The sequence below is a fragment of the Haliotis rufescens genome, unplaced genomic scaffold (genome assembly GCF_023055435.1).
Source record: "Haliotis rufescens isolate VD_foot unplaced genomic scaffold, xgHalRufe1.0.p SCAF_32, whole genome shotgun sequence".
Taxonomy (NCBI): domain Eukaryota; kingdom Metazoa; phylum Mollusca; class Gastropoda; order Lepetellida; family Haliotidae; genus Haliotis; species Haliotis rufescens.
In genome coordinates this window covers 5150917-5175853 of record NW_025964024.1, presented here as the reverse complement: position 1 = coordinate 5175853, position 24937 = coordinate 5150917, and the positions used below count along the sequence as shown (strand labels likewise).

The following is a 24937-nucleotide window of genomic DNA, read 5'->3' as shown; positions in this document are numbered from 1 at the left end:
AAGGTGACTATGCTTGTCGTAAAAGGTGACTAAGGGGATCAGGTGGTCAGGCTCGCTGACTTGGTTGAGGTATGTCATTGATTCCAATTGCATGGATCGATGCTCATGATGTAATCACTAGATTGTCTGGACCAGACTCGATTATTTACAGACTTCCGTCATAAAGCTGGAATATTGCTCAGTGCGGCATTAAACATCAAACCAAACCAATACAAGCCAGAAGAAGTCTCTTAGCATCCTCTTCAACAGATTTTATTGTTACCATAAAGACTTTTATTATTGTTATTACCTGAGCTAACAAGACCAAACAATATTTTACTTGACTTGGTCTTCTGTCTGGTGGCTAAAGTTGCAGACAGCGTCATCATTTAAATGGAATATTCCTTAGTGTTCCATTAAGCAACATTACAAATACAGTAAACTTAGGCTATAACGAACTCGGAGCACTAATTTTACTTTTAAGTTTGTTCTTTATAAAGGTAATTTACTGTAACATGGGTGTTGACAGGTGCCAAAGGAAAGCTGATGTTGTCGGGGCAGAAGCAGCAGACAGTCAACATCAAGTCCAACACACCAGTGCCGGTAGTGGTCAGTCAAGCTGGAAAGGTAGGAACACAAGTGTTGAACCTGTCAGGTCAGGGTTTTAACATACTTCAGTATTTTTGCCTACAGTTGGGCAGGTAGGATGTAAAAAAATGTAAAAACAGGCCAAACTGAATTTCTACACAGAGTTAAGGGAATTGAATTGCCGCGTGGGCAAGAGGCCACCCTAAGTGGTAGGAATATATTTCACCTATCCCGCCAGAAGTGTTACTAGCCAGAGGATAGCAGGCAGGCAGCTATTTCAGACACTTGGGTTGGGTACCAAGGTTGTAAATTTGTACTCGTCTTAGCTCGATTACAGTCAAGTCCCGTTAATCCAACATGGATGGTTATGATTATGTCAGATTAACGAGTATGTTGGATAAATGACATTAAGTAGTATCAATGTTCGGGATAAAAAATCGGACAACTACACGATAGATAACGATACATACTTGTTGAATAATAAAAATAAAATATGTGTTGCATTAAAGACAAATAATAAATGAGTGATTTGGGTAATTTAATTGCAAATTAGCTGTGTCTTAGTCGGAGTGCAAGACAGTCGGATGAACGGTTCTAAATAGCACTGATTTGATGGGTTCCCATAATTGGTGTCCGATAAAGCCGACTTGACTTTGTATAGCTCAAGAGGATGTAACTGTGTGATGCAGGCCCAAATTGCCACTATCACTTTCTGTATGTCTTGGATAAATCAACTATGGATAAATCATTATTATTCTGAAGGTTTCCAGCAAAGTGAGTACATAGGTTTTACCGTTTTCACGTAATTGTTGCAGCAAAGTGTGTCGACAGCAACCCAGCAGCAGATCATCATCCAGCCGCCGCCACCCAAACAAATGAAGAACAAGTCGCTGCTGTGTAAACCCTTTGTCCAGACCAAAGCCACTTCCTGCCGCCCGCACACCCTCAACAAGGAGGTGCAGACAGGTCGGTCTGGAAGTCCATTATGTCTGATGTATGAGTGTAATTACATGGAAAATTGGTTGGAGAAATAAGTGGGTGGTACTATGCATATCGATATATCTTAGGAGGAGGGATGGGTGCTAGATGGTATGAGTGTCTGTGTGTCTAAAGAGGGGGAGGGAGTGTTCCAGGATCATGTCAGTGTTTCTAAGGACGAAGGAGGGCTGGATGGGTGTCAGGTGGTGCGAGGAGCATTTCTATGTCTAAAGAGGGGGAGGGAGTGTTCCAGGATCATGTCAGTGTTTCTAAGGACGAAGGAGGGCTGGATGGGTGTCAGGTGGTGCAAGGAGCATATCTATGTCTAAAGAGGGGAGGGAGTGTTCCAGGATCATGTCTGTTTCTAAGGAGGAAGGAGGGCTGGATGGGTGTCAGGTGGTATGAGGTTCATGTCTGTATGTCAAAGAGGGGGAGGGAGTGTTCCAGGATCATGTCAGTGTTTCTAAGGAGGAAGGATGGGTGTCAGGTGGTGCGAGGAGCATATCTATGTCTAAAGAGGGGGGGAGTGTTCCAGGATCATGTCAGTGTTTCTAAGGAGGAAGGAAGGCTGGATGGGTGTCAGGTGGTGCAAGGAGCATTTCTATGTCTAAAGAGGGGAGGGAGTGTTCCAGGATCATGTCAGTGTTTCTAAGGAGGAAGGAGGGCTGGATGGGCGTCAGGTGGTGCGAGGAGCATGATGTTGTGCCTGACAAAGATGGAAGGGTGGATGTTGTTGGGTGGTAATGATACTGACCACATTGCCAACGTGTGTTTACATGCATCTACATGATCATACATCCTGGAGCAACATTGCGACCATGCACCTATAGTGTTAATTTCAATAACATATGTGTAATAATAACAAGTGCGCTTCATCTGATTATGTGAATAGTTATTCAGTTATTTGTCGTTGCAGAGGAGCACCAAGGCAAGCCGGTACTGATACCAGTGCCTGTACCGGTGTATGTCCCCTGCCCAATGGCGATGTATGCAGCCCCGACGCCACAGATGGTGCCTGTCCCTATCCCAATACCAGTCCCAATATTTATACCTACAGCCAAGAAAACAGCCGAGAAGATCCTCAAGCTCATCAAAGTAAGTACGTTTTGGTCTTCCTTCTTGTTCAGTTTGTTTGTTTGTTTCTTGTTAAACGCCGCAATCAGCAATGTTTATAATAATCGAGTCGGGACCAGACAATCCAGTGATTGATATGAGCATCGATCCACGAATTTGGGATACGATGACATGCATCAACCAAGTCAGCAAGCCTGACCACCCGATCCTGTCAGTCGCCTCTTCTTATGTCATGCTTGGGTTGCTATTCTAACCCGGATCTTCATTGGTCTCTTTGTTCAGTAGGTAATTATTGATATGTGTCTGTGCAGACTGTTCCAAACATACAACACTGAATTAACACATTTTCCTGGCCAACGTCATGATATATCTTAGCGGACAAAAGTAAAACTAGGTCTTGCAGAAGGACACATCCTGTGATATAAAAAGATTTTATACTAAGTAAGATGCTATTAAGTATTTGTGTCATATTCTGTCATGGTAATAGTTTAGTATCAAATGTTTTGAAAATAAGTTCATAAGGCATCCCTTTCTATCTTCTTGCTTATTCTTTGTCATTTTTTAGCTTTAATGAAACCAGTTGCAAATGACCCAGAATATGACAAGATGTACACATACTTTAGTTACAGCGGTAGAAACTAAAATGTATGGATCAGTAGTCCTTATAATGATAACATATAGCAAAACCCTTACAAATGGCAAATTTCAACTAGTCCTCATGATACCTTAATTATTGGGCAGTTTGGCAAGGACTCCTGGACTAGTGCCAATTTCTGATGGCGAGTCAGTTATTACGCCCAACAGTTTAACTGTATTTTTCATGTGGATGGTCAATGTAAGATAAGAAAGATTATGACACTTAATCGTTTTATTACAAAATCGTGTTATGATGCGAGTAACTGGCATAATTAACTACTGATCAGCGTTAGAAACTAACGGTTTTCGTCCACTAGTCCATGTAATGATAACATATAGCAAAACCAGAAAAAGGGACAGATTTCTACTAGTCCTTATGATGCCTTAACTATTGGGCAGTTGGGCAACTACTATGAGTTGGTTGGTTTGTTGTTTAAGGCCGCACTCAGCAATATTCCAGCTATATGACGGCGGTTTGTAAATAATCGAGCCTGACCACCCGATCCTGTTAGTCACCTTTTACGACAAGCATAGTCACCTTTAACGGCAAGCTTGGGTTGCTGAAGACCTACTCTTCCCCGGAATCTTCACGGGGGACTTACAACTTCTATGGGACTTGATGGTCCCTGCAGAATGTGTATCAGCAAGATGGCTTTGTAATGGCACTCCACACATCTCGTAGTATTGATGACAGTAGTAAACTTGATAACTTGTGAACTTCATTTAGTGTCCCAAGGACTTCGAGTCAACCAGGTATTGCTGTATTCATATTTATTTCCACATGAAGGAGTGATTTTGATCCTAATGACTGTATGTTTTTAGGAGATTCGTGAGAAGATTCCATCTGACCCACTGGAAGCGGAGTTATTGATGATGGCAGAAGCTGTTGCTGGGGGAGGCGGCGACTCCGACAGCGATACAGATAAAAGTGATGCAGACCCATTCCCTGCAATTACTAGTAAGTAGATAGTTCAGCATGAGGCAGGCTAGTCCAGTGCGTGTCAATGTAGGGCGTTGGGGTAGCCTAGTGGTTAAAGGTTTGCTCATCACGACGAACACCCGGGTTCAGTTCCCTGCATGAGTACAAAGTGTGAAGCCCATTTCTAGGGTCCCCTGATGTGATATTGCTGGAATATTGATAAAAGCAGCATAAAACCCTACTCAATTACTCACATGTCGATGTTCTCCGATGGTATAGGACGTTGCTCGTAGTTTGAAAACACAAAATGGATTTTGAATCATGATAAGTGACTGGAAGCTTCTGTCAAGGTATGACAATGTTGGTTGGTTGGTTTGTTGTTTAACGTGGCACTCAGCAATATTCCAGCTATATGACGGCGGTCTGTAAATAATCAAGTCTGGAAAAGACAATCCAGTGATTAATATCATGAGCATCGATCAACGCTATTGGGATCGATGACATGCATCAACCAAGTCAGCGAGCCTGACCACCCGATCCCGTTAGTCGCCTCTTACGACAAGCATAGTCGCCTTTTACGGCAAGCATGGGTTGCTGAAGACCTATTCTAACCCAGATCTTCACGGGTCATATGACAATGTTAATGGGAAGTCAAATTAAGACAACATTATTGCAATGTTGCATGCCTTCAGGCTCTACTACCACGTACCAATTTCTTTCTTCCTGTCCATTCTCTGAAAATTATTTTCCAAATTCCAATGTGTTTATTCATTTGTGTCACTCACAGGTTCTTCTGTACATTCTGCGGGGCGGTCGGGTAGTCTAGTAATCAATTCCCGACATGGGTGCAATGTGTGAAGCCCATTTCTGGTGTCCCCCACCGTGATATTGCTGGAATATTGCTAAAAGTGGCGTAAAGCCATACTCACTCACTGTACATTCTGCTATAACTGTTACTATCGATGCACATGTAGGACTAATCAGTGATGACTTCCTATTCTTCAGATGACAAAGATGATGGTGATGATGTGGCGCCATTGATAGATCGTGGAGCACCAGGGGGTGGGGAGGAGGACCTGGTACAGATGGCGCTGCGCATGGCCGAGGAGATCACTGGACCTGTCCTTGACCTCGAGACAAGTGTTGAACCCGTCGCAGTAAATACAGGTAGGTGACTAATGTCTCAATACTTCTAGCTTCCAATGATAAAAACTGTGTCCATACATGTAGAATGGATGCAGCTTAGAAATGAAACGACTGTGTTTTTGTCTGTGTTCGCTGTTGAAACTGGTAGTAGGTAGTTGATGTTTTGTTTGTGTGAGAACAGTTGGAAATTTCCCCAGCAGGGGTAGCCACAGCCACTTGTCTGTTAGAGACTACTGAAACTTTAGAGGCACTGATTGTTTTGTCCCAAAATACTGACAGGGTTCACTCTTGGAATTGTCTGACATGGGCCCTTTGTGAAAATTTCAAATGTTCCAGAGGTAAACACAATGTTAAAATGCCAAATTGTATTAAAAATGTGAGCCTCTTTTCAAATTTAAGGGCTAAAAGCACAAGGTGAGGTGAGGTGAAATTGGGTTTAACGTCGCGTCCAAGATTATTGCACTTACATAGCGATGTGCATGTACGTGTGTGTGTTTGTGTGGCTGCTTGTACTAGTCCGGACTGATGCCAATTTATAGTGCTAGCCCACTGGGATACCATGCCGCAGTTTAACATGAATACCCCACTCAGACACAGTATACTGAGTCCGAGCCGACCAGTCCTTCTTTAAGCCCCTTAATGCCGAGCGCCAGACAGGTAACAACAAGTACCATCTTTTAACGTCTTTTGGTATGACGCGGCCGGGGATCGAACCCCGGACCTTCCGCTCTCCGGGCAGACGCTCTACCACTAGACCACAGAGGCGGTCCTAAAAGCACAAGGCCCCACCCTAAAATGATCCCTGGTTGGGCCATAAGCTACTTGTCCAAAGTGGCCTGCTGACCAGTTAGTTCCACCTATGGTGTCTACCCCATGTCCTGTGTTTTAGAACAAATGAGAATCATGTTCATCTGATTATTGAAAATTTTAATCTTCTTTTTTTTTTTATAAGGGTGGGGGAATGTATACCAAGGAATATCCTATAACCTATATCCTGCAACCTATAACTTGAGAACTACTGCATTGATTCTTTTCAAACTTGGTGAACACTTTCTATACCTATTTGAGAAGTTCAGTGCAAAGATTGAATTTAATATTTGGATTTTCTGAAAAAATACAGCTATTTTTCTTCCCTTTTTTTTTTGGCTTAGATTTTTGTTACTTTAACATTTGTGCAACCTAAACCTTGAGAACAACTACATGGATTCTTTTCAAATTTAAGGAACATTTACTATACTAATGAGAGAGGTGTTGAGAAAAGAGTGATTTTGATCTTTGTATTTTCTGGAAAAATTAACTTAGAATATAATTTTTACTTCAACATTTGCGGGACCTATTACTTGAAAACTATGTCATGGATTTTTTTCCAATTGGTGATACAGTTTCTATACCAATAGGACAGGTGCAGTGCAAAGTTTGATTTCAATAAGTGGATTTTCTGAGAAAATAATGCTGCTTTTGTTCATGTCAAGTGTACCGTATCCAGCAAAGCTTGCTGATGATGTACCAGTGCATCTTTGAATCATGCCATTACCATGTTATATTATTGTGCTTTTTAACGAAACCTTGCTCAAATGTTAAGGCATCAATATATGTTCAATATCAAAGTTGTTCTTCGTCTGATGTTGGAGTTGAGGCCTGGGTTCTAGTGAGTCTAGCTCACTTTTTACCTTGTTTTTCACTGACACCTATTGATAGTAACTGAAGGGTTTGTTGGAACAACTAAGCAATTGCTCTCAAGGAGTTATAGTTGGCGAGAAATTGTATGTATGTTGATGTTATTTTGTGTAACAGAATGTGGTCCTGGACTTGCTTGTCAAAACATCCCCTTTACATGTGTAGTGTACTAAATTCAATTAGTGTCGCACATCTTCATTGAATGTTGATTACACACTTGACATTTATGAACTATAGTTTATTGCCCACAAGTGCTGTGTCATGGGTCAATCATCAGTGTTCAAATTGTAAAAGCTTCTAGAGCTCGGAGATAAAACGGATCAAGAAGATGCGGTTCGTAGAGCAGTCTAGGCTGCTGAACACAACGTGGAACATCTACACTGCAATACTGTATACATATATGTATATATATATCAAATATCTATCAAATATCTATCGTATCGTCATCTCTATTGACATTAGGGATGAGTATTGGAGGTTTAAAGTGTATCACTATATTTTGCGATGCACAAGACCGTAATGCAATACGTATAACGATATATTGTATAATTCTTAATTTTGAATTCAGAAGCAATCTGATACATTAAGGTATGAATTGAAGTTCAAAATTGGAACAAAAGAAGACGTAAGTACAACATGATGTTTACTCAGTCAATAAATACACAGCCATCTTAGGGCCCGGATGCATGCTCCCGGGCATCGAAGGCATTTTGCAAGTATGTAACATTAAACACATGCTAAGAATCGCTATTTTGAAATCACCCGATATATCAAGCATGAAAAAATGATATTGTGATACGTAACATGGAGAAAATTAACCTGAATTTAGGGATATACCGATAATACCACACACTCTTAATTGACATCATCGTTATCATGAACATCAAACCTTGTGGCTCAACATTGACAGTATAATTTTCCTTGTGAATGTGACGGCTAAATGGAATATGATTCCCGGTGATGCTCGGTCAAACCTTTCCCTGTGTACCTCTGAAGCGACTACAGTGCAACCCAAGAAGGACCAAAGACAAGCTGCAATTAGGACTACGATCAGGACCTGACTCCCATGAACTGACTACCTCCAGCAGGACCAGAGCCATTCAGGACCAACTCGTGTTATTCCGGGACAAGCCGAATAGCGACTCGTGCCCCTATCATGGACATTTTTGTGACTGGGTTCTGTCATAGCATAGCTAAAAGAATTGTCAACTCGTTGCGTAATGATTCACATATATTTATCCCATGTCATATATATTCCAGATGCTTTTGAAAATGCAGACTTACAGTATTCGACGTAATAAGCGCCCAGGGCGCTCTCAAAATTAGAAAAAGCGGGCTCTTATCAGAATATTATTTTGAAAGATCGTAAATTTCTTTGTTTATGCCGACAGCCTGAAATGTTTATATATGACGGATATATATTTCCTGGGTTTAATTGCCCATAATTAAGGGTGCATATAACACACAAGTGCGTATTATACACGAATAAATAAGTCTTGTGTACATTGATCAATTGGAAGGGGTGCTAATTGAGATTGTTCACTAGCCAATATATTAGCAAATGTAGTCGTGGAAGCTTATTAGAACGTGGGCGCTTATTATGTCGAATTCGGTATTCCGGGACCAGCCGAATAGAGACTTGTGCCCTTATCATGGACATTTTTGTGACTGGGTTCTGTCAAAGCGCAAACAGGCATAGCTAAAAGAATTGTCAACTCGTTGCGTAATGATTCACATATATTTATCCGATGTCATATATATTCCAGATGCTTTTGAAAATGCGGACTTACAGTATTGTGCATTATGATTGAAAACATTTAACTGTGTCTTGGGGATGTGTCTTAATGCAAGATATATGCAACATCACAAATTATTCCTGAGGGGTTCTTTGACCGAAGTACTTGAAGTCATACGAGCATTCCAATCGGTTTCTCATTTTCACACACAACATTCATGGATAGGGGGACGAGTCTTCTTGCAGGTTAGGAAAAGGGGCGAGTGGTGAAGAATTGACCAGAGCTAGCTTATTTTCCTCCAAGATGTACAAGTAACAACACAAGATCCATTCTACAGACGTCAAAACCGATATCTGTCAATTAACTCCCTTTGTCGTCACTGAGGCTAAAAGCCGTGAAGTGAGCCACAATTCTAGGCACCAGCATATGCTATGATGACATACATCTGTCCAGACACTTTATACCAGATTGTTTTGATTTATATTTTGTCAAATGTGTGAATAGATATTTGCAGGTGTGTGTGTGTAATTCTAGCCAAATGATTATTCATTAGTGGTATTATTAAAATCATTATTTGTGTGCAATATGTAGAAGTTTACTCTTTTTGTAGATAGGGTATTTTAGTTGTCTGGGTTATACATGTGTTTAATTTACAGTCCAGACCGGAGCTTCAATGACACAATGATAGTCTTCAGTACTTTAGTACAACAAGCAAACAGAGATTTAGTTGTACAGTGACCCCTGGAAGCTAGACTTGTAATTACAACGATCATTTATACTGAAAATGGGTACTTGATGATTGTATGTCACTATTACCAGAGAAGTCTTGTATCATACTATGTCAGATTAGGGTTATATGTTTTCTAGGGCAAAGCACCCACAACATATTTATGGGCAAGTTTGTCAAAGACACTCAGAGTACACTCATTGTACTTAGAAGGACAAGAGTACCCACAAGTACGGTTTGAGTCATGCTGTAAAGCTATACTTCTGGGCTATACTCCACAATGCGATCATATGCTTATGTCTTAGTAGGGAAGGGGGGGTAGCCTAGTGGTTAAAGCGTTCGCTCGTTCACGCCGAAGACCCGTGTTCAATTCCCGACATGGGTACAATGTGTGAAGCCCATTTCTGGTGTCCCCCGCCGTGATATTGCTGGAATATTGCTAAAAGCGGCGTAAAACCATACTCACTCACTCACTCACTCATAGAATGGGAGTTAACTTATTGCTAAGCTCGCTTTGTGACACGGAGCCCTGCTTTCAAGTTTCTGTCCTAAATATTTGCTTAGGTGGTCAATTTGTACTTTTAAGGCATTTACTAATAATACTCTGCATGTTGATAGATATTTATGTTGGTTGTACATTTTGAAAATCATTGTCTGTATAATCACACATACCATTGATGGGAACTACCCAAATGTGAAAAGTTTTTGAAGCTTATCGAACTGGGGTCACATTGGCCCACATTGACACTACCATGACACTGAAGAAAGCTTGATTCTGATTGGTCAGTCTACAAGCCATTTCTCTCAAAAACCTAGCATCTGAATACATTGATCTATTGATATCATTTATATCAGTGCATATAAAAATAGCTGCCGATAACCCGCTGGAACTGTATACATTCGATATCAGAACAATATCAGATGTTTTTGGCGACGATTTTTGACGTCCTAGACCTTATCCGTGACTGGTTTGATGATGCGATGACAACACTTAACAAAGGTATATCATTTGCAAACAAATAGCAACATTTATAGAACGTTTAGGGCCACATTCAGTCATTTTTGCAGTGAAACATAACAACAATGAAGGTATTAAAAAAACATCCGTAAAATGTAAAAACAAAATTTATTCATGACAATATATTGTTAAATGGTTTTGGGACTGATACTCGGTATATCTACATTTTACCTACAATTTATTTACTGTACATTAGGGCCCAACACTGCACTGACAGAAGCGAGTATGCCTGAGACAAAGACGTCTGCTGCTACTGACAGTCGCCACATCGTCAACATGGACACTGCTGAGAATAAGTCTAGTGTGGTAGACTCAGAGGCACAAAAGACAAAAAAAAACACTAGTTGGGGAGTAAAGATATTCAAACGTAAGGAAAAATATGTTCTTTAAATAAAATATTGAATATAATTTCTGTTTGATAGGCATTTCTTAGAAGTTCAAAGTACACACAGTTTATGAAATACAACTTCTTTATTTTACTGTAATAGCTACATTTCAGTATAGATCCTTATACCATTGTCAGGCAGATTAAGAAGTTATCCATAAATCTTACTACTTTTTGATGTAAATTGTAATATCAATTCTAACATGAAGAAAATAAGTATCTTTGACATGTCAACATGGAGGAGTTAGCCTAATCTGGCCTACTGAAGTAAATGCATAAGATGTCACTGATATTTACTGGCTGAATCATATGCATAAATTGATTATATAACAACAGGAACTAGACTCATTATTATTACTTATAACTCTAGTTGACAGTCCTGTAAGAGATTAATTAATTTCAATTTCCAGAGTGGCTTGGTGTGAGAGGCAAATCACCGAATTTTGAGACACATACACCTCAAGAATTAAACAGACTTTTAAAAGTATTCTACGCCGAGGTCCGAAATACAGATGGACAGTATTATACCAGGTCTTCCTATGTTGGCATTAGAGCTGCAATTCATCGCCATCTCCGACAACCACCATTTGAGCGTGAATTCAACATCAGACAGGACCAAGAGTTTTTTAGTGCAAACAATGTCTTTATAGGGATGCTAAAAAAAATACAGAAACTGGGGTTGGACGTAACGACTCACTATGAGCCTATTTCAGAGAGAGATCTGGTGAAAATCAGAGCATATCAATCAGTAGATGATCCAGTTAGCCTTCAGAGAAAGGTTTGGTTTGATCTAACGCTAGGATTTGGCAGGATGGGGGCTGAAAATCAACATAATCTCACCCGCTCTTCTTTCAATATCGAGGTTGACGAATCAGGATGTGAGTTTATCACAAGCGCACACAGTGAGGTGACAAAAAGACATTCTGGTTATCTTCAGGATTTAAACCAGCAAAACACACGCATATATGCTACTGGCACTTCTTCCTGTCCTGTGGCTTCATTTAAAGTTTATCTCTCCAAATTGCACCCAGAAAACACGGCTCTTTTCCAGAGACCACGAAAGCACGTCAACAGATCTCCCGACCCTCACTGGTACACGGCACAGGCACTTGGGCACAACAACTTGTCAAACATGATGAAATCTATTTCGCAACGTGCACGTTTAAGTAAAACATACACAAACCACTGTGTCAGGGCCACAACAATCTCACTTCTTTCACATGCTGGCGTTGAAAACCGAGAAATCATGAAAATCACTGGCCACAAAAATGAGCAGTCTCTTCTAATGTACAATGCCAACTTGTCTTCAGCTCAAAAACGGCGGTATTCAAACATACTTCAAGGTGGCTCTGTTAGTACAGAGGTTATGTTAGTAGGCACAATTCCACCTGTAAATTATCCAGTCAGTTTGGAGGTAAACCCACTGTGATTTCAATTAAAAGGTTTCGAACATAAATTTGATACATTTTACTTATTTACACACGTATAATTACACATTTAAAAAGAGTGCTTTTTTAAAACATTCCAGTGGAAGCGTTCCGCTTCAAATTTTAAAAGAAAGAGGTATCTATTCTATAGGTAGACTACCTCATATTTTAAAACACACTTAGGTTATCTCCTAAATGGAATCCCCAGAAGAGCACAGGAGTAAAGGTAAAACCTTAAGTCATGTGAATGCTATTTCCTGGTTATTGATTGAGAAAATCAGACACAATTATCTTGATTTTAAAATTCTTTCTTTAAGTTTAACTGAAAATACAATTCAACTTGTCTAGTAACATATTTTAGCCACCTATAGTTGCATTAATGTTTAACTTGTGTAACTTGATAATAAGCACCCCATTTGTTAATTTTCTAAGCACCAGGGCATGTTGCAATGAATACTGTACTCGCCTCTGTCACTGACATCAAGTGAACGTGTGTATAGTGATAATAAGCCCCCCATTTGTCAATTGTCTAAGTGCCGGGGCACATGTTACAGTGAATACAGTACTCTTCCTCTCCATCTCTGACATCAAGTTAACTTGTGTATAGTGATAATAAGCCCCCCATTTGTCAATTTTCTGAGCACCAAGGCACATTTTACAATGAATACAGTTCTTGCCTCTCTGACATCAAGTTTAACTTGTGTATGATGTCTGTCAGCACCCCATCAATTGTTTAGCACCAGGGCACATTTTACAATGAATACAGTTCTTGTCTCTCTGACATCAAGTTTAACTTGTGTATGATGTCTGTCAGCACCCCATCAATTGTTTAGCACCAGGGCACATTTACAATGAATACAGTTCTTGCCTTTCTGACATCAAGTTTAACTTGTGTATGATGTCTGTCAGCACCCCATCAATTGTTTAGCACCAGGGCACATTTTACAATGAATACAGTTCTTGCCTCTCTGACATCAAGTTTAACTTGTGTATGATGTCTGTCAGCACCCCATCAATTGTTTAGCACCAGGGCACATTTTACAATGAATACAGTTCTTGCCTCTCTGACATCAAATTTAACTTGTGTATGATGTCTGTCAGCACCCCATCAATTGTTTAGCACCAGGGCACATTTTACAATGAATACAGTTCTTGCCTCTCTGACATCAAGTTTAACTTGTGTATGATGTCTGTCAGCACCCCATCAATTGTTTATCTCCACGGCACATGTTTCAGTAATCTTCCCTACCTCTGCTGTCTGTCATCCTCACTGTTGAATATTGCTCGTTTTTGTCAGTTAGAAGGGGGCCAAGTGGCTTGGATGTGCAATACAAGTAAATAGTTCCTTACAAACTTCTTTATGATGTTGTACTTGATGTGACCTTTACTCCCTGGATGTGGGTCACCACTTTTGTAACAGGGAAACTCGTGAATAAAAATATCAGTTGGAACATTTTTCCAGTGACTTATATTATTTTGCTCAATAGGCTGTTAACAGTGTAAACCATGTCTCACTTTTAGCCACACAGTTCAACTACACTGAAAAGCTTTATTAGACTGGCTAAAATAAAAATGCCCTTGTAAGGCATATCTAAAAAATGCTTGGTTCCGGTTACCCAACCCTACCTACATTTTACTCCCTATTCTACCTCATTTTACTCCGATTTATTAAATAAGACAATCCCCAGACCCTGTCTTTATGTTTTTCATCATTTTGTTCAGTGCTGACAATATAATTTCAACATGTTTCATAAAATTCATTTTACCCTGTTTAAAGATTGGTTGTATATCTGACATCTTGGTGAAAAAATGTTTTTGTTGTCATCCATGCAACAAGAGACTTTAAGTTATAGATATGCCATGTAAAATATTTGAAAAAATAAAATAATTTTCCAACCTACCTTCCCCCTTTTATTTTTTGATTGTACTAGGAAGCAAACATATTTTTTTGATAGGCCCAATATTAAAACAATGGGGATATTTGTACTTGCCCACAGGAATTTGTACTGAAACCAGGCTAGCAGGCTAGTGTTAATTTCTAACCCTGCTGTTCTCAAAACACCGATCGACAAGCCATTAGGCCAGATGGTGTAGGTGAAGGTCATCATCTGTGTGCCGATGACGTGCAGCTTTTGGACTTGTTTTGCCCCTGTCAGCAGTCCCCACACAGTGCTGTACTGGAAGAAGGTCAGGCCCATAGAGGCTCATGAAGAGTAGAGAATAGACAATCTAAATAGTAGTCCCCACACAGCACTGTACTGGAAGAAGGTCAGGCCCATAGAGGCTCATGAAGAGTAGAGAATAGACAATCTAAATAGCAGTCCCCACACAGCGCTGTACTGGAAGAAGGTCAGGCCCATAGAGGCTCATGAAGAGTAGAGAATAGACAATCTAAATAGTAGTCCCCACACAGCACTGTACTGGAAGGTCAGGCCCATAGAGTCTCATGAAGAGTAGAGAATAGACCATCTAAATAGTAGTCCCCACACAGCACTGTACTGGAAGAAGGTCAGGCCCATAGAGGCTCATGAAGAGTAGAGAATAGACAATCTAAATAGTAGTCCCCACACAGCGCTGTACTGGAAGAAGGTCAGGCCCATAGAGGCTCATGAAGAGTAGAGAATAGACAATCTAAATAGCAGTCCCCACACAGCTATACTCGATCTAAATGAGAATAAAACAAAAGCCATGTTGATAGACACAACAAAGATGGCAGCCTGATGGTCGGATGAATCAGTTATCTGTTGTTCAGGAGCTGACCATGTCTTCCACTTCTGTGCCTTCCTCTGCCACTGGACCACAGTAACATTCTACTGCTGAGTGCTAACCAGGAGATCCTCCATTGGCCACAAAGAGTCCAAAATACTGCTGCCCGAAGCGTGACAACCAAGTCTATTCACATTACACCAGTACTTCAGTATCTTCATTGGCTCCCAGTTGAAGTTCTCTCACTCTGCCATAACAGTGCAACTGCTGAACAGCCCCTGACTTCCTCTGTCAACTTCAGAATGGGTACAAACACTCAAGACTTCGTTCCGACTCAAAGGTGGAAACTAAAAATACTATCCTTTCAAAACTCTGCTGCAGTGAAATGAAAAACTCTACCAGATGAAACCAAAACTGTGTGTCAAGATGAACCTAAATCACACCCGTTTCAAACATTCTACTGTCATTAGAAACTCCTTTTCATCTTGTGAAACACTATAATTAGTATACTGTGGAGTGTGGATGTTGTTTTGTTGTCATCAAATCATCTCACCATCACAGTTCTAATCATATCACCATCACAGTTCTAATCATATCACCATCACAGTTCTAATCATATCACCATTACAGTTCTAATCATCTCACCATCACAGTTCTAATCATATCACCATTACAGTTCTAATGATATCACAATCAGAATTCTAATCATCTGGCCATCAGAGCTCTAATCATCTGGCCATCAGAGCTCTAATCATTGATGTTCAAAGGATTTAGCTAACTCACTTTTGTTAAGATAATAAATTATATCATTCATTCAAACTGCTATGACCCAATACTATATTTTGGAGTTCTACTTCCACAGTCTTGGTGATTTCGTTTGCTGATTGGTTTGTATTGTTCAAAGTCAGGGGAACTCACATTATTACAGGACACATTTTTGGCCATGGGTCGACATTGCATTTTTTTCATTTTTGACCTTATTTGAAAATATAAAACTCCTGTAGCCTTAGTAGGTTGAAGTTTTCAAGATGATCTCATTATACCTCCATTTTCCATATTATGCCACCATTATGGAAAACAATATCCAGTTTATTAGTATTAATGTTCAAGCACCACTTTGTACAGAATTTCAACATTGCATCAAGTTTCTTTTGTAAACATTATCTGAAAACAAGCACAGACGATCAGTGGAAAATAATAGAAGCAATTACAAAAATCCGCGCCTCACAAATGTCATTTTTCTTCACGTTGGTTGATAAACAAGCTGGGGGGGTTTACACGGCACACGTATCCAGTATGCACAATTGTAGAGAATGGACGCAGAAAAACGAAATACTGTATCTCAAGGGACACACAATATTCATTGTACCTACAGCGCATCAAGGCCTAGTGGCTACGAGACCTCAGGGTTGGTTGAAGTGAGGGGTGGTTAGATGGTCATTCTGAATATGTACCGTATATGACCGCAGATAAGTCGACCCCGTAGATAAGCTGAGGTATTAAGAAAATGATATGACCCGTAGATAAGCCGAACCAGGAAGTGAAAGGCAAAAAACTGCAAGACTGCAAGACATGTGCTGGTACTCACAGATATTCAATTAGTTTACTGTTGCTAGGGGAGAGGACACGGGTGGCCCAGTCAGGTGAGGAGTCATAATTCACTGTGCAGAGTTGCGTCCCTTGAGCGTGTGAGAAACCTGTGATCATTGGTTCAAATCCAGGTTTGATGATGTTACCAGGTTTGTCGGCACCGTACCCATGCTCGTGGGTTTCACCAAAGTGGTAAACATGTGTGACCTGCATCACTTCAGGCTTTCCTCCCACATTAAGCTGACACACTGTGATATAACTGGAATACTGTTAAAAGTGGCGTTAAACCCAACTCACTCACTTGGTATTAGTTCGACCAACTGGTACAGAAGTTCAACTTCAAGACATATCTTATCAAAGCTCCTTTGGGTCATATGATTGCACATCAAGGGCACCATGAGCACATTCTTGTAAAGACAAAGAACTTTCATTTCTGATGGCATGTAAATTCTACAGGGACCATCACGGAGTTTATGGTTTGTATGAGTTTGAGAGTAAGACATATTAGATTATTGTTAAAAATCTTACATTTCAATTGTAGATCCGCCGCCAGTTCCTGCCAACCCTGATACAATCAGAATGATTGATGAGGAAGATGATGACTATCTCCCCCCTCGAGAAACACGATCACGCAGAGGGAAGCGGGGATCCAGAGGACGAGGAGGTCGCCAGTCTAAAAGAGCCCGAGTTGAAATTCCAGAACCGGAACCACCAAGTGAGCCGTCTCCCCCACCTCTGGCACCCTCCCTTCCTCCTCCAGATGCCAACATGCACCTCAAATACACGTACGGTGTCAACGCCTGGCGCCACTGGGTCGTCCACAAGAACACGCTGCTGGAGAAGGTGTCCAAGAGAGGTTCTGGTAAACTGAAGCTGTTCAAGACTGACCTGCTTCAGTGTACAGCGGATGAGCTCAACTATTCGCTGTGTTTGTTTGTCAAGGAAGTGAGAAAGCCAAACGGAGAGGAGTATTCTCCCGACAGTATTTACTACCTCTGTCTCGGTAAGTTCACAGGGGATTCTTACAGTCTGTGACTTTAGCCTCTAGTACGAAGCCTGAGTGTTAATGCTGTTCGGTCTAGTAAGCTCAGCTATAGTCCCTGACAGTCCAAATAATAACTCCAAATACTGAAAATGAAGCTGATTGTTAATGCTGTTTGGTCTAGTAAGATCAGCTATAGTCCCTGACAGTCCATATAATAACTCCAACTACTGAAAATGAAGCTGAGTGTTAATGCTGTTCGATCTAGTAAGATCAGCTATAGTCAATGACAGTCCATATAATAACTCCAAATACTGAAAATGATGCTGTTCGGTCTAGTAAGCTCAGCTATAGTCCCTGACAGTCCATATATTAACTCCAAATACTGATAATGATGCTGAGTGTTAATGCTGTTCGGTCTAGTAAGCTCAGCTTTAGTCCCTGACAGTCCATATAATAACTCCAAAAAATGAAGCTGATTGGTCTATTATGTACCAATAAAACTGTTTTGCTCCATATTTTATCAATTTGTACAATGTAGCTTCTGTTTCCATGGCAGGTATTCAGCAATACTTGTATGAGAACAGCCGTATTGACAACATCTTCACTGACCTGTACTATGAGAAGTTCACAGAATGTCTCAACGATGTGTTGGCTAAATATGAGCCTAAAGTAAACGCCACAGGTAAGTGTGATGAAACGAGAGTACTAGCAACATGATGACCTGTTGTTTTGTGTTTAGAAGCTTGTGGTGATTCCGGGTTAGAATCCGTAAGAGGTGACTAACGGGATCAGATGGTCGGGCTTGGTGACTTGGTTTATAGCATGTCATGGTATCCCAATTGTATGGATTGATGCTCATGATGTCAATCACTGGATTGTTTCATCCAGACTTGATTATGAACAATAAGTGAGTTAGTTGGCTTTTAATGCCTGCTTTGAACAGTAATCCATCTTTTAATGTGTTTTTGTATGACGCGGACGGGTCTCCAACCCCGGACCTACCACTCTCCGAGTGGATGCTCTACCACTAGACCACAGAGGCTGTCTAGAGAAGTTTGCACGTTAAAAAGAGATGTTTCCAATGTGTACCAATTAATGACAAAACTAACAACCAGTCAAGTGTTACCACAGTGACTTTATTGTTTATAACTTACTTGAAACTTGGAATTATTGAGGATCTGTCCCTTGTAAATAAATTATATTAAAGGCTTAGGACTTTATCATTCATATACTTGGGACATACAAGCCGTAATTCCCCGTAGCTTGTTGGTTATTCTTCAAATCTCTCGCAGGTCAGATGCTGTGTCGTATAGAGGAAGAGCACATCTGGGAGTGTAAACAGCTGGGAGCCCACTCCCCCTACGTTCTCCTCAACACCCTCATATACTTCAACACCAAACACTTCATGCTGAAGACAACTGACGAGCACATGAAGCTCTCATTCGCTCACATACTGAAGCACTGGAAGAAGGGCGGTCCAGGGTCGAAGGTTGTCACAGGTCAAGGTCGCAGTGTCTCTTTGCGGTACTACTGCCTTAACCCGGGAAGTAAGTGTGTGCAAACATGTCTTATTTTGTGTCTGGAAATAATATTCATGTTTTGAAGAACTTTTTTGACCAGCTTGCCATTAAGCAGCTCTTGTAAATCTCATTTCCAGAATACAGAAAAAAACACTATGAACTTCCTTTCCATATACCAGGTCTAATAAGACTGCAGGCCACTGTCAAATGGCTGTAAAAAGATAACATAAATCCATCTTTTTTACTCATATTTCTATTCTTGTTATAGATGGCCAGAGCACCCCAAACAAGAAGCCCAAGGAGGGCATACCTGTCTATGAGACGTCTGAGAACTTGGAGAACCCGCTAAGATGTCCAGTCAAACTCTATGAGTTTTACCTCTCCAAGTGGTAAGTATGATAAGACTATCATCAAAATTAAACGTTCTGAATTTGTGTGTAAACAGTAATGTGTGAGTTGTACCTGAGTTTTATAGATCTTGGTTTTTTTCCATTTTTATTTTTTTTGTTTGTTTGTTTTTACTCAAAATCTTTATGGCAAATAAATGTGGTAATCATATTTTTGTGAAAATACATTTTGTAAGATTTTTGTTTTGTAATAGGTGTGAAGTTCCCAAGCAGTCAGTATCAAAATATTATTGTTTTTTTCAGCTCCAGGTAACCAGTTCATTCACAGTCAAGGCACCCGTAATGATCATGCAATGACATGATAACGTTACAAAATGAAATAGGCTCAAGACGTAAACAAATGTTTCAATCTCATCAATTCTTAAATTTAACAGTAATATGGAAAAAGGTAAAATAATTAAATCCTGCTAACTGAACTATTTCAATCTGAATAATTAATTTGTGCTATTTTCAATTCTCTCTTCCCATTTCAGCCCGGAGAGTATTAAGAACAGGAATGACATGTTCTACCTTGTCCCTGAGCGGAGCTGTGTTCCGGACAGTCCTGTCTGGTACTCCACACAGTCCATCTCCACAGAGTCCATGAGCAAGATGCTCAATAGAATACTCCTTGTGAGAGAAATACAGGAGGCACATATACATGCCCAGCCCATATATGTCTAAACACCATTAGGATCGTCCTACACTCATATTCTCCATGAATAACCCACAGGAACTATACTCTGGGAACATCCTTCTGTAATATACTCTGGGAACATCATTAAGTAACAATCTCTGGACACATCCTTCAATAATATTCTCCAAGAACAATCCTGCTGAAAGTCCTTCAGTAATATTCTCCAGGAACATCATTCAATAATATTCTCCAGGAACTATACTCTTTGAACATCTGTGAACATCCTTCTGTAATATTCTCCAAGAACATCCTTCTGTAATATTCTCCAAGAACATCCTTCTGTAATATTCTCCAAGAACATCCTTCTGTAATATTCTCCAAGAACATCCTTTAGTAACATTCTCTGGAAACATCCTTCTGTAATATTCTCCAGGAACATTACTCTGTGAACATCCTTCAGTAATATTCTCCAGTAATATTCTCCAAGAACAATCCACTGGGAACATCCTTTAGTAATATTCTCCAGGAACAATCCACTGGGAACATCCTTTAGTGATATTCTCCAGGATCAATCCACTGGGAACATCCTTTAGTAATATTCTCCAGGAACAATCTACTGGGAACATCCTTAAGTAATATTCTCCAGGAACAATCCACTGGGAACATTCTACAGTACTATTTTCAAGGATCCTTCATGGCATCATTGGCTTTAATACCATCATCTTTCAAATAGTACCATAGTCCAGATCATTTAGTGAAATCTATTTTCATAAGGAATTGGTCGCTGTGAGTTTATTGTGATTAATTGTCCCGGACAAGAACTAGAGTTCCACGTGCATCTACACTTCAAGCCAAATTTTATCATCCCTGGTAAAAGGTGGTTAAACTGATCTTGCTTTGTGTGCCCGTCATGTTATGACTCCAAGCTTGCTTGACGATATATGTGAGCGACTACTGGTCACCTGCACATCTTTCACCTGGCGGGCTCTTTTGGACAATTGTGTTGCATTAAAGATGAATGACTGATGGCTTTAGTTCATTTACTCAGCCATGTTAGTTGTTACCTTAGGACACATGTATCAATGCAGAGCTGCAGACAAGCTGCTTATTTGCGGAAAATAACCCCCCCAAACACACACACACTCCAAACAACAAACAATTACTTTCAATTAACTTGCGTACAGAAACGCATGCATTAAATGAAAAACTCAAATGTATAAAAACAGCTTGTGTAAATACCCAATGAAGCTTTTTAAGCATGTATACAATGGAGCTAATTTCTGAAACACAATTACGAGCTAATTTTTTAACTTTCTGCTGATTCAAGCCTAAAGCAGCTGGAAAAGAATTAAATTAAGCATAACAGTATTTATTTTTATTATGTCTCCCGCTAGTAATATAAAATACAATATAAAATGTTGTATAGAAATTCCATGTCTGCATCATTGTCAGTAATTCAAGAAGCCAGCTGCTGTTTTAACTCCACGACAAAATGACTTTCAAATACAGTGGTCCCTCGACTTAACGCTCCTCGATGTACCGCTACTCCGGATGCACCGCAGGGTAAACCATGGCTCCCAATAATGCATGAAGAATTTTCCCTAAAAGCGCGTTAAATGATTGACGTTGCCCCAAAACATTTGTGACATCCTCCTAAGGTTGCTGATGTCCCTTTTTGGAAGAACAAGGGGGCCCTAAGTCCCTTCTAAGTATTGTTTTGCTGGTGTCCAAGTTTAGCTGTTGAGGTTGTCGTGGTTACAGGTATTTCAGAAAAGTACGCCAGGAACCTTCCTCTAACACAGATGTGCTCCGACTGCACAACGCATACGGCACTTGTCAGGAGTCTACTTTCACAACAAAAGGATCAATCAGATTTACTGTCATGTATTATGAGTATTCTGATTAGATCTCATCATGTAGTTTATGCAGCAAGTTCTGAAGTACTGCCGTTATTGAATTTATTGGGGTTTGGCATTCAAGAAGTCTACTCTGCACAAATATGGACAGAAATTGGTTTGGTGAATTGTGAAAATAGACTCGTCCTGACTTCAGCATCGTTGTAATTTCTGTTTTCATTTTGGGGAGGGTACGTTTGTGTATACAGATAGGTGAGACAACGAGCCCAACAGCCCAAGTTTGGAAGCACAAGAGACCCGAGGATTCATGCTCTGAAGCTTGGTGCAGCACTGGTTCAGACAGTAGACATGGCACGGGTGGCCCAGTCTAAGGCGCCGCGATTCGCTGTGCAGAGTTGCGTCCCTTGGGCACACCAGAAACCTATGATTGTGGGTTCGAATCCCAGTTCACCCCGATTATGTTTCTAGGTTTGTCAGCACAATACCTGTGCTCGTGGGTTTCACCGAAGTGGTAAACGTGTGAGACCTGCATTACTTCGGTCTTTCCTCCCACATTAAGCTGACACGCCGTGATATAACTTGAATACTGTTAAAAGCGGCGTTAAACCCAACTCACTCACTCAGACATTAGACTAGTGGGACAGTTACATGTAAGAATGAAGATATGTGAACGCAACGTGGTAGTTCTTTCCGGCAGATTTCCTTGTTAATACCTAGCATGCTGGGAATGATTTGGTAACCATTATATTATATTATATATTCTAGATGATTTTACACCTGTGACGTCACATGGTTAAAGCTAAGCTGGCCATATTGTACTTTGTATACTCTATATTTCATAATCCATCAACACCACCAGTCAACATAAACCATCAATTGATTTCCAACGGGGGTCATTAACAATGTGTTGTGTTTCACAAGGATTATATGGATCTTGGGTAACCTTGAGGCCAGTGCATTTGCTTATCAAGGAGAAGACCAAGGTTCTATTTGCCGCACATGTGAAGGCTGTTGAAATCCGTTGTGACATGGCAGCAATTTGTCCATTAATAGTGTAGAAGTACACACTTGCTGTGAGACGTGTTGTGAGAGAGTGCTGAACACTCACATGTGCTTCCTGTTAGGTGTGAATCCTCTTCCTATATCATCTGTTATACAGTCAGTACACCTCAGCTGATTTATCGAGGAACAAATGTTGTATGTGTTCAAGTGTTTGTGTCTCTTCCTTAAATATACGGTCATTGAAGTCATTGCGTCAGTGTGCCATACCTGTGCTTTAAGCTAGATAGCTTTCATACTTACATAGTGGATGTGCTAGTTGGACATGATCATGCATAATCATTAAGTTCTAGTCTCGGATTTTGTCAGTTAGAAATCATCAGCCTTATGTATGAACAGGGCGTGGAGTCATCCCACAGATGACATCCTTACCTTGTCAGCTTGCTGACGGGGTTAACCTCTTTGGTCATGTGGACAAGGCGTCCGACCTCGGATCAGAAGGTCCGTGGTTCGAATCCCAACACGGGACTCGGAAATTTCATGGCCGCTACATTGGCGCCCAACGTGGGGCTGAGCATGTTCATATTAAATTTGAACATTATAAGCCTCAGTACCCTACTATGCGGCCCGGGACGTGCCTTCTGTTGACGGGGGAGTATGTAGCAGGGCGGGGAGTCATCCCACAGATGACATCCTTACCTTGTCAGCTTGCTGACGGGGTTAACCTCTTTGGTCATGTGGACAAGGCGTCCGACCTCAGATCAGAAGGTCCGTGGTTCGAATCCCATCACGGGACTCGGAAATTTCATGGCCGCTACATATACATAGAACAACATGCAGTGGGATTTCTCTGTTAAATCAGTAGTAAGGGAGAAACATGATACCAGGTACTGCTTATTCTTTCTATGGCTTTGGAATTTCTCTCCCCATAATTCTAAAATGAGTAAAAGTATAATATAAATATAATATAAATCGGGTTTATCATTTTCTTTGTACTGTGATTTTTATAAAGGTTCCAAACATATTTTGTCCAGTACATTGTGTATAAGTGGACAGTTGTTTACCTGTAGTTTTATATGTCAAAATGTATGTAGTTTTAGATGTTGGCCAGTATTTTAAGGTGAAATTAGTTTTATTGAAAATAGGCAACCTACTTACATCATCTCCTGTATAAAAGGCAGATATGATGAAATTATTTGTTACAATTGAGGATGTTTGTATAATGCTTCTTAGTTTAAAAAGTAAAACATAAAATAAAGCTAAATAAACAACATGAAAATATGGAACATTTTTGTCATGATTTCAAGAAAGATATTTTTCAGGTTCGTGGTCAAGCCAAGAGATTGGAGCTCAACTCATGATCCAGTGAATGGTGAATGATCAAACAAGAATCAGCAATAACCTCTGTGCTATCCCATTTCATCAACACATACAGATGGCGTAGTCTCTGCCAAACACATGCTGATGGAGTAGTCTCTGACCAACACATACTGATGGCGTAGTCTCTGCCCAACACATACTGATGGCATAGTCCCTGCCCAACACATACTGATGGCGTAGGCTCTGCCCAACACATACTGATGGTGTAGTCTCTGCCCAACACATACTGATGGCGTTGTCTCTGCCCAACACATACTGATGGCGTAGTCTCTGCCCAACACATGCTGATGGCGTAGTCTCTGCCCAACACATACTGATGGCGTAGTCTCTGCCCAACACATGCTGATGGCGTAGTCTCTGCCCAACACATACTGATGGCGTAGTCTCTGCCCAACACATGCTGATGGTGTAGTCTCTGCCCAACACATACTGATGGCATAGTCCCTGCCCAACACATACTGATGGCGTAGGCTCTGCCCAACACATACTGATGGTGTAGTCTCTGCCCAACACATACTGATGGCGTTGTCTCTGCCCAACACATGCTGATGGCGTAGTCTCTGCCCAACACATACTGATGGCGTAGTC

The 24937-nt window shown here is 40.6% G+C and overlaps 1 protein-coding gene across 2 annotated transcripts in view; it reads left to right on the top strand.

Annotated features, from left to right (window-relative positions):
* Nucleotides 1–22444, top strand: part of LOC124147679 (zinc finger MYM-type protein 4-like) — a 36183-nt gene extending 13739 nt beyond the window's left edge. Inside the window, exons 7-17 of one of the 2 annotated variants that reach the window (XM_046518399.2) lie at nt 509–606; nt 1383–1533; nt 2462–2640; nt 4078–4213; nt 5180–5341; nt 17128–17589; nt 18128–18253; nt 18864–19118; nt 19360–19480; nt 19742–19747; nt 19972–22444. In XM_046518399.2, coding sequence (XP_046374355.2) covers nt 509–606; nt 1383–1533; nt 2462–2640; nt 4078–4213; nt 5180–5341; nt 17128–17589; nt 18128–18253; nt 18864–19118; nt 19360–19480; nt 19742–19747; nt 19972–20161 — 1886 coding nt within the window. In that variant the 3' untranslated portion in view covers nt 20162–22444. Of the gene's footprint in view, nt 1–508; nt 607–1382; nt 1534–2461; nt 2641–4077; nt 4214–5179; nt 5342–10674; nt 10846–11273; nt 13742–17127; nt 17590–18127; nt 18254–18863; nt 19119–19359; nt 19481–19741; nt 19748–19971 lie in introns of those variants that run through there. The other variant, XM_048380694.1, reaches the window with a different exon arrangement.
* Nucleotides 22445–24937: the final 2493 nt, after the last annotated feature.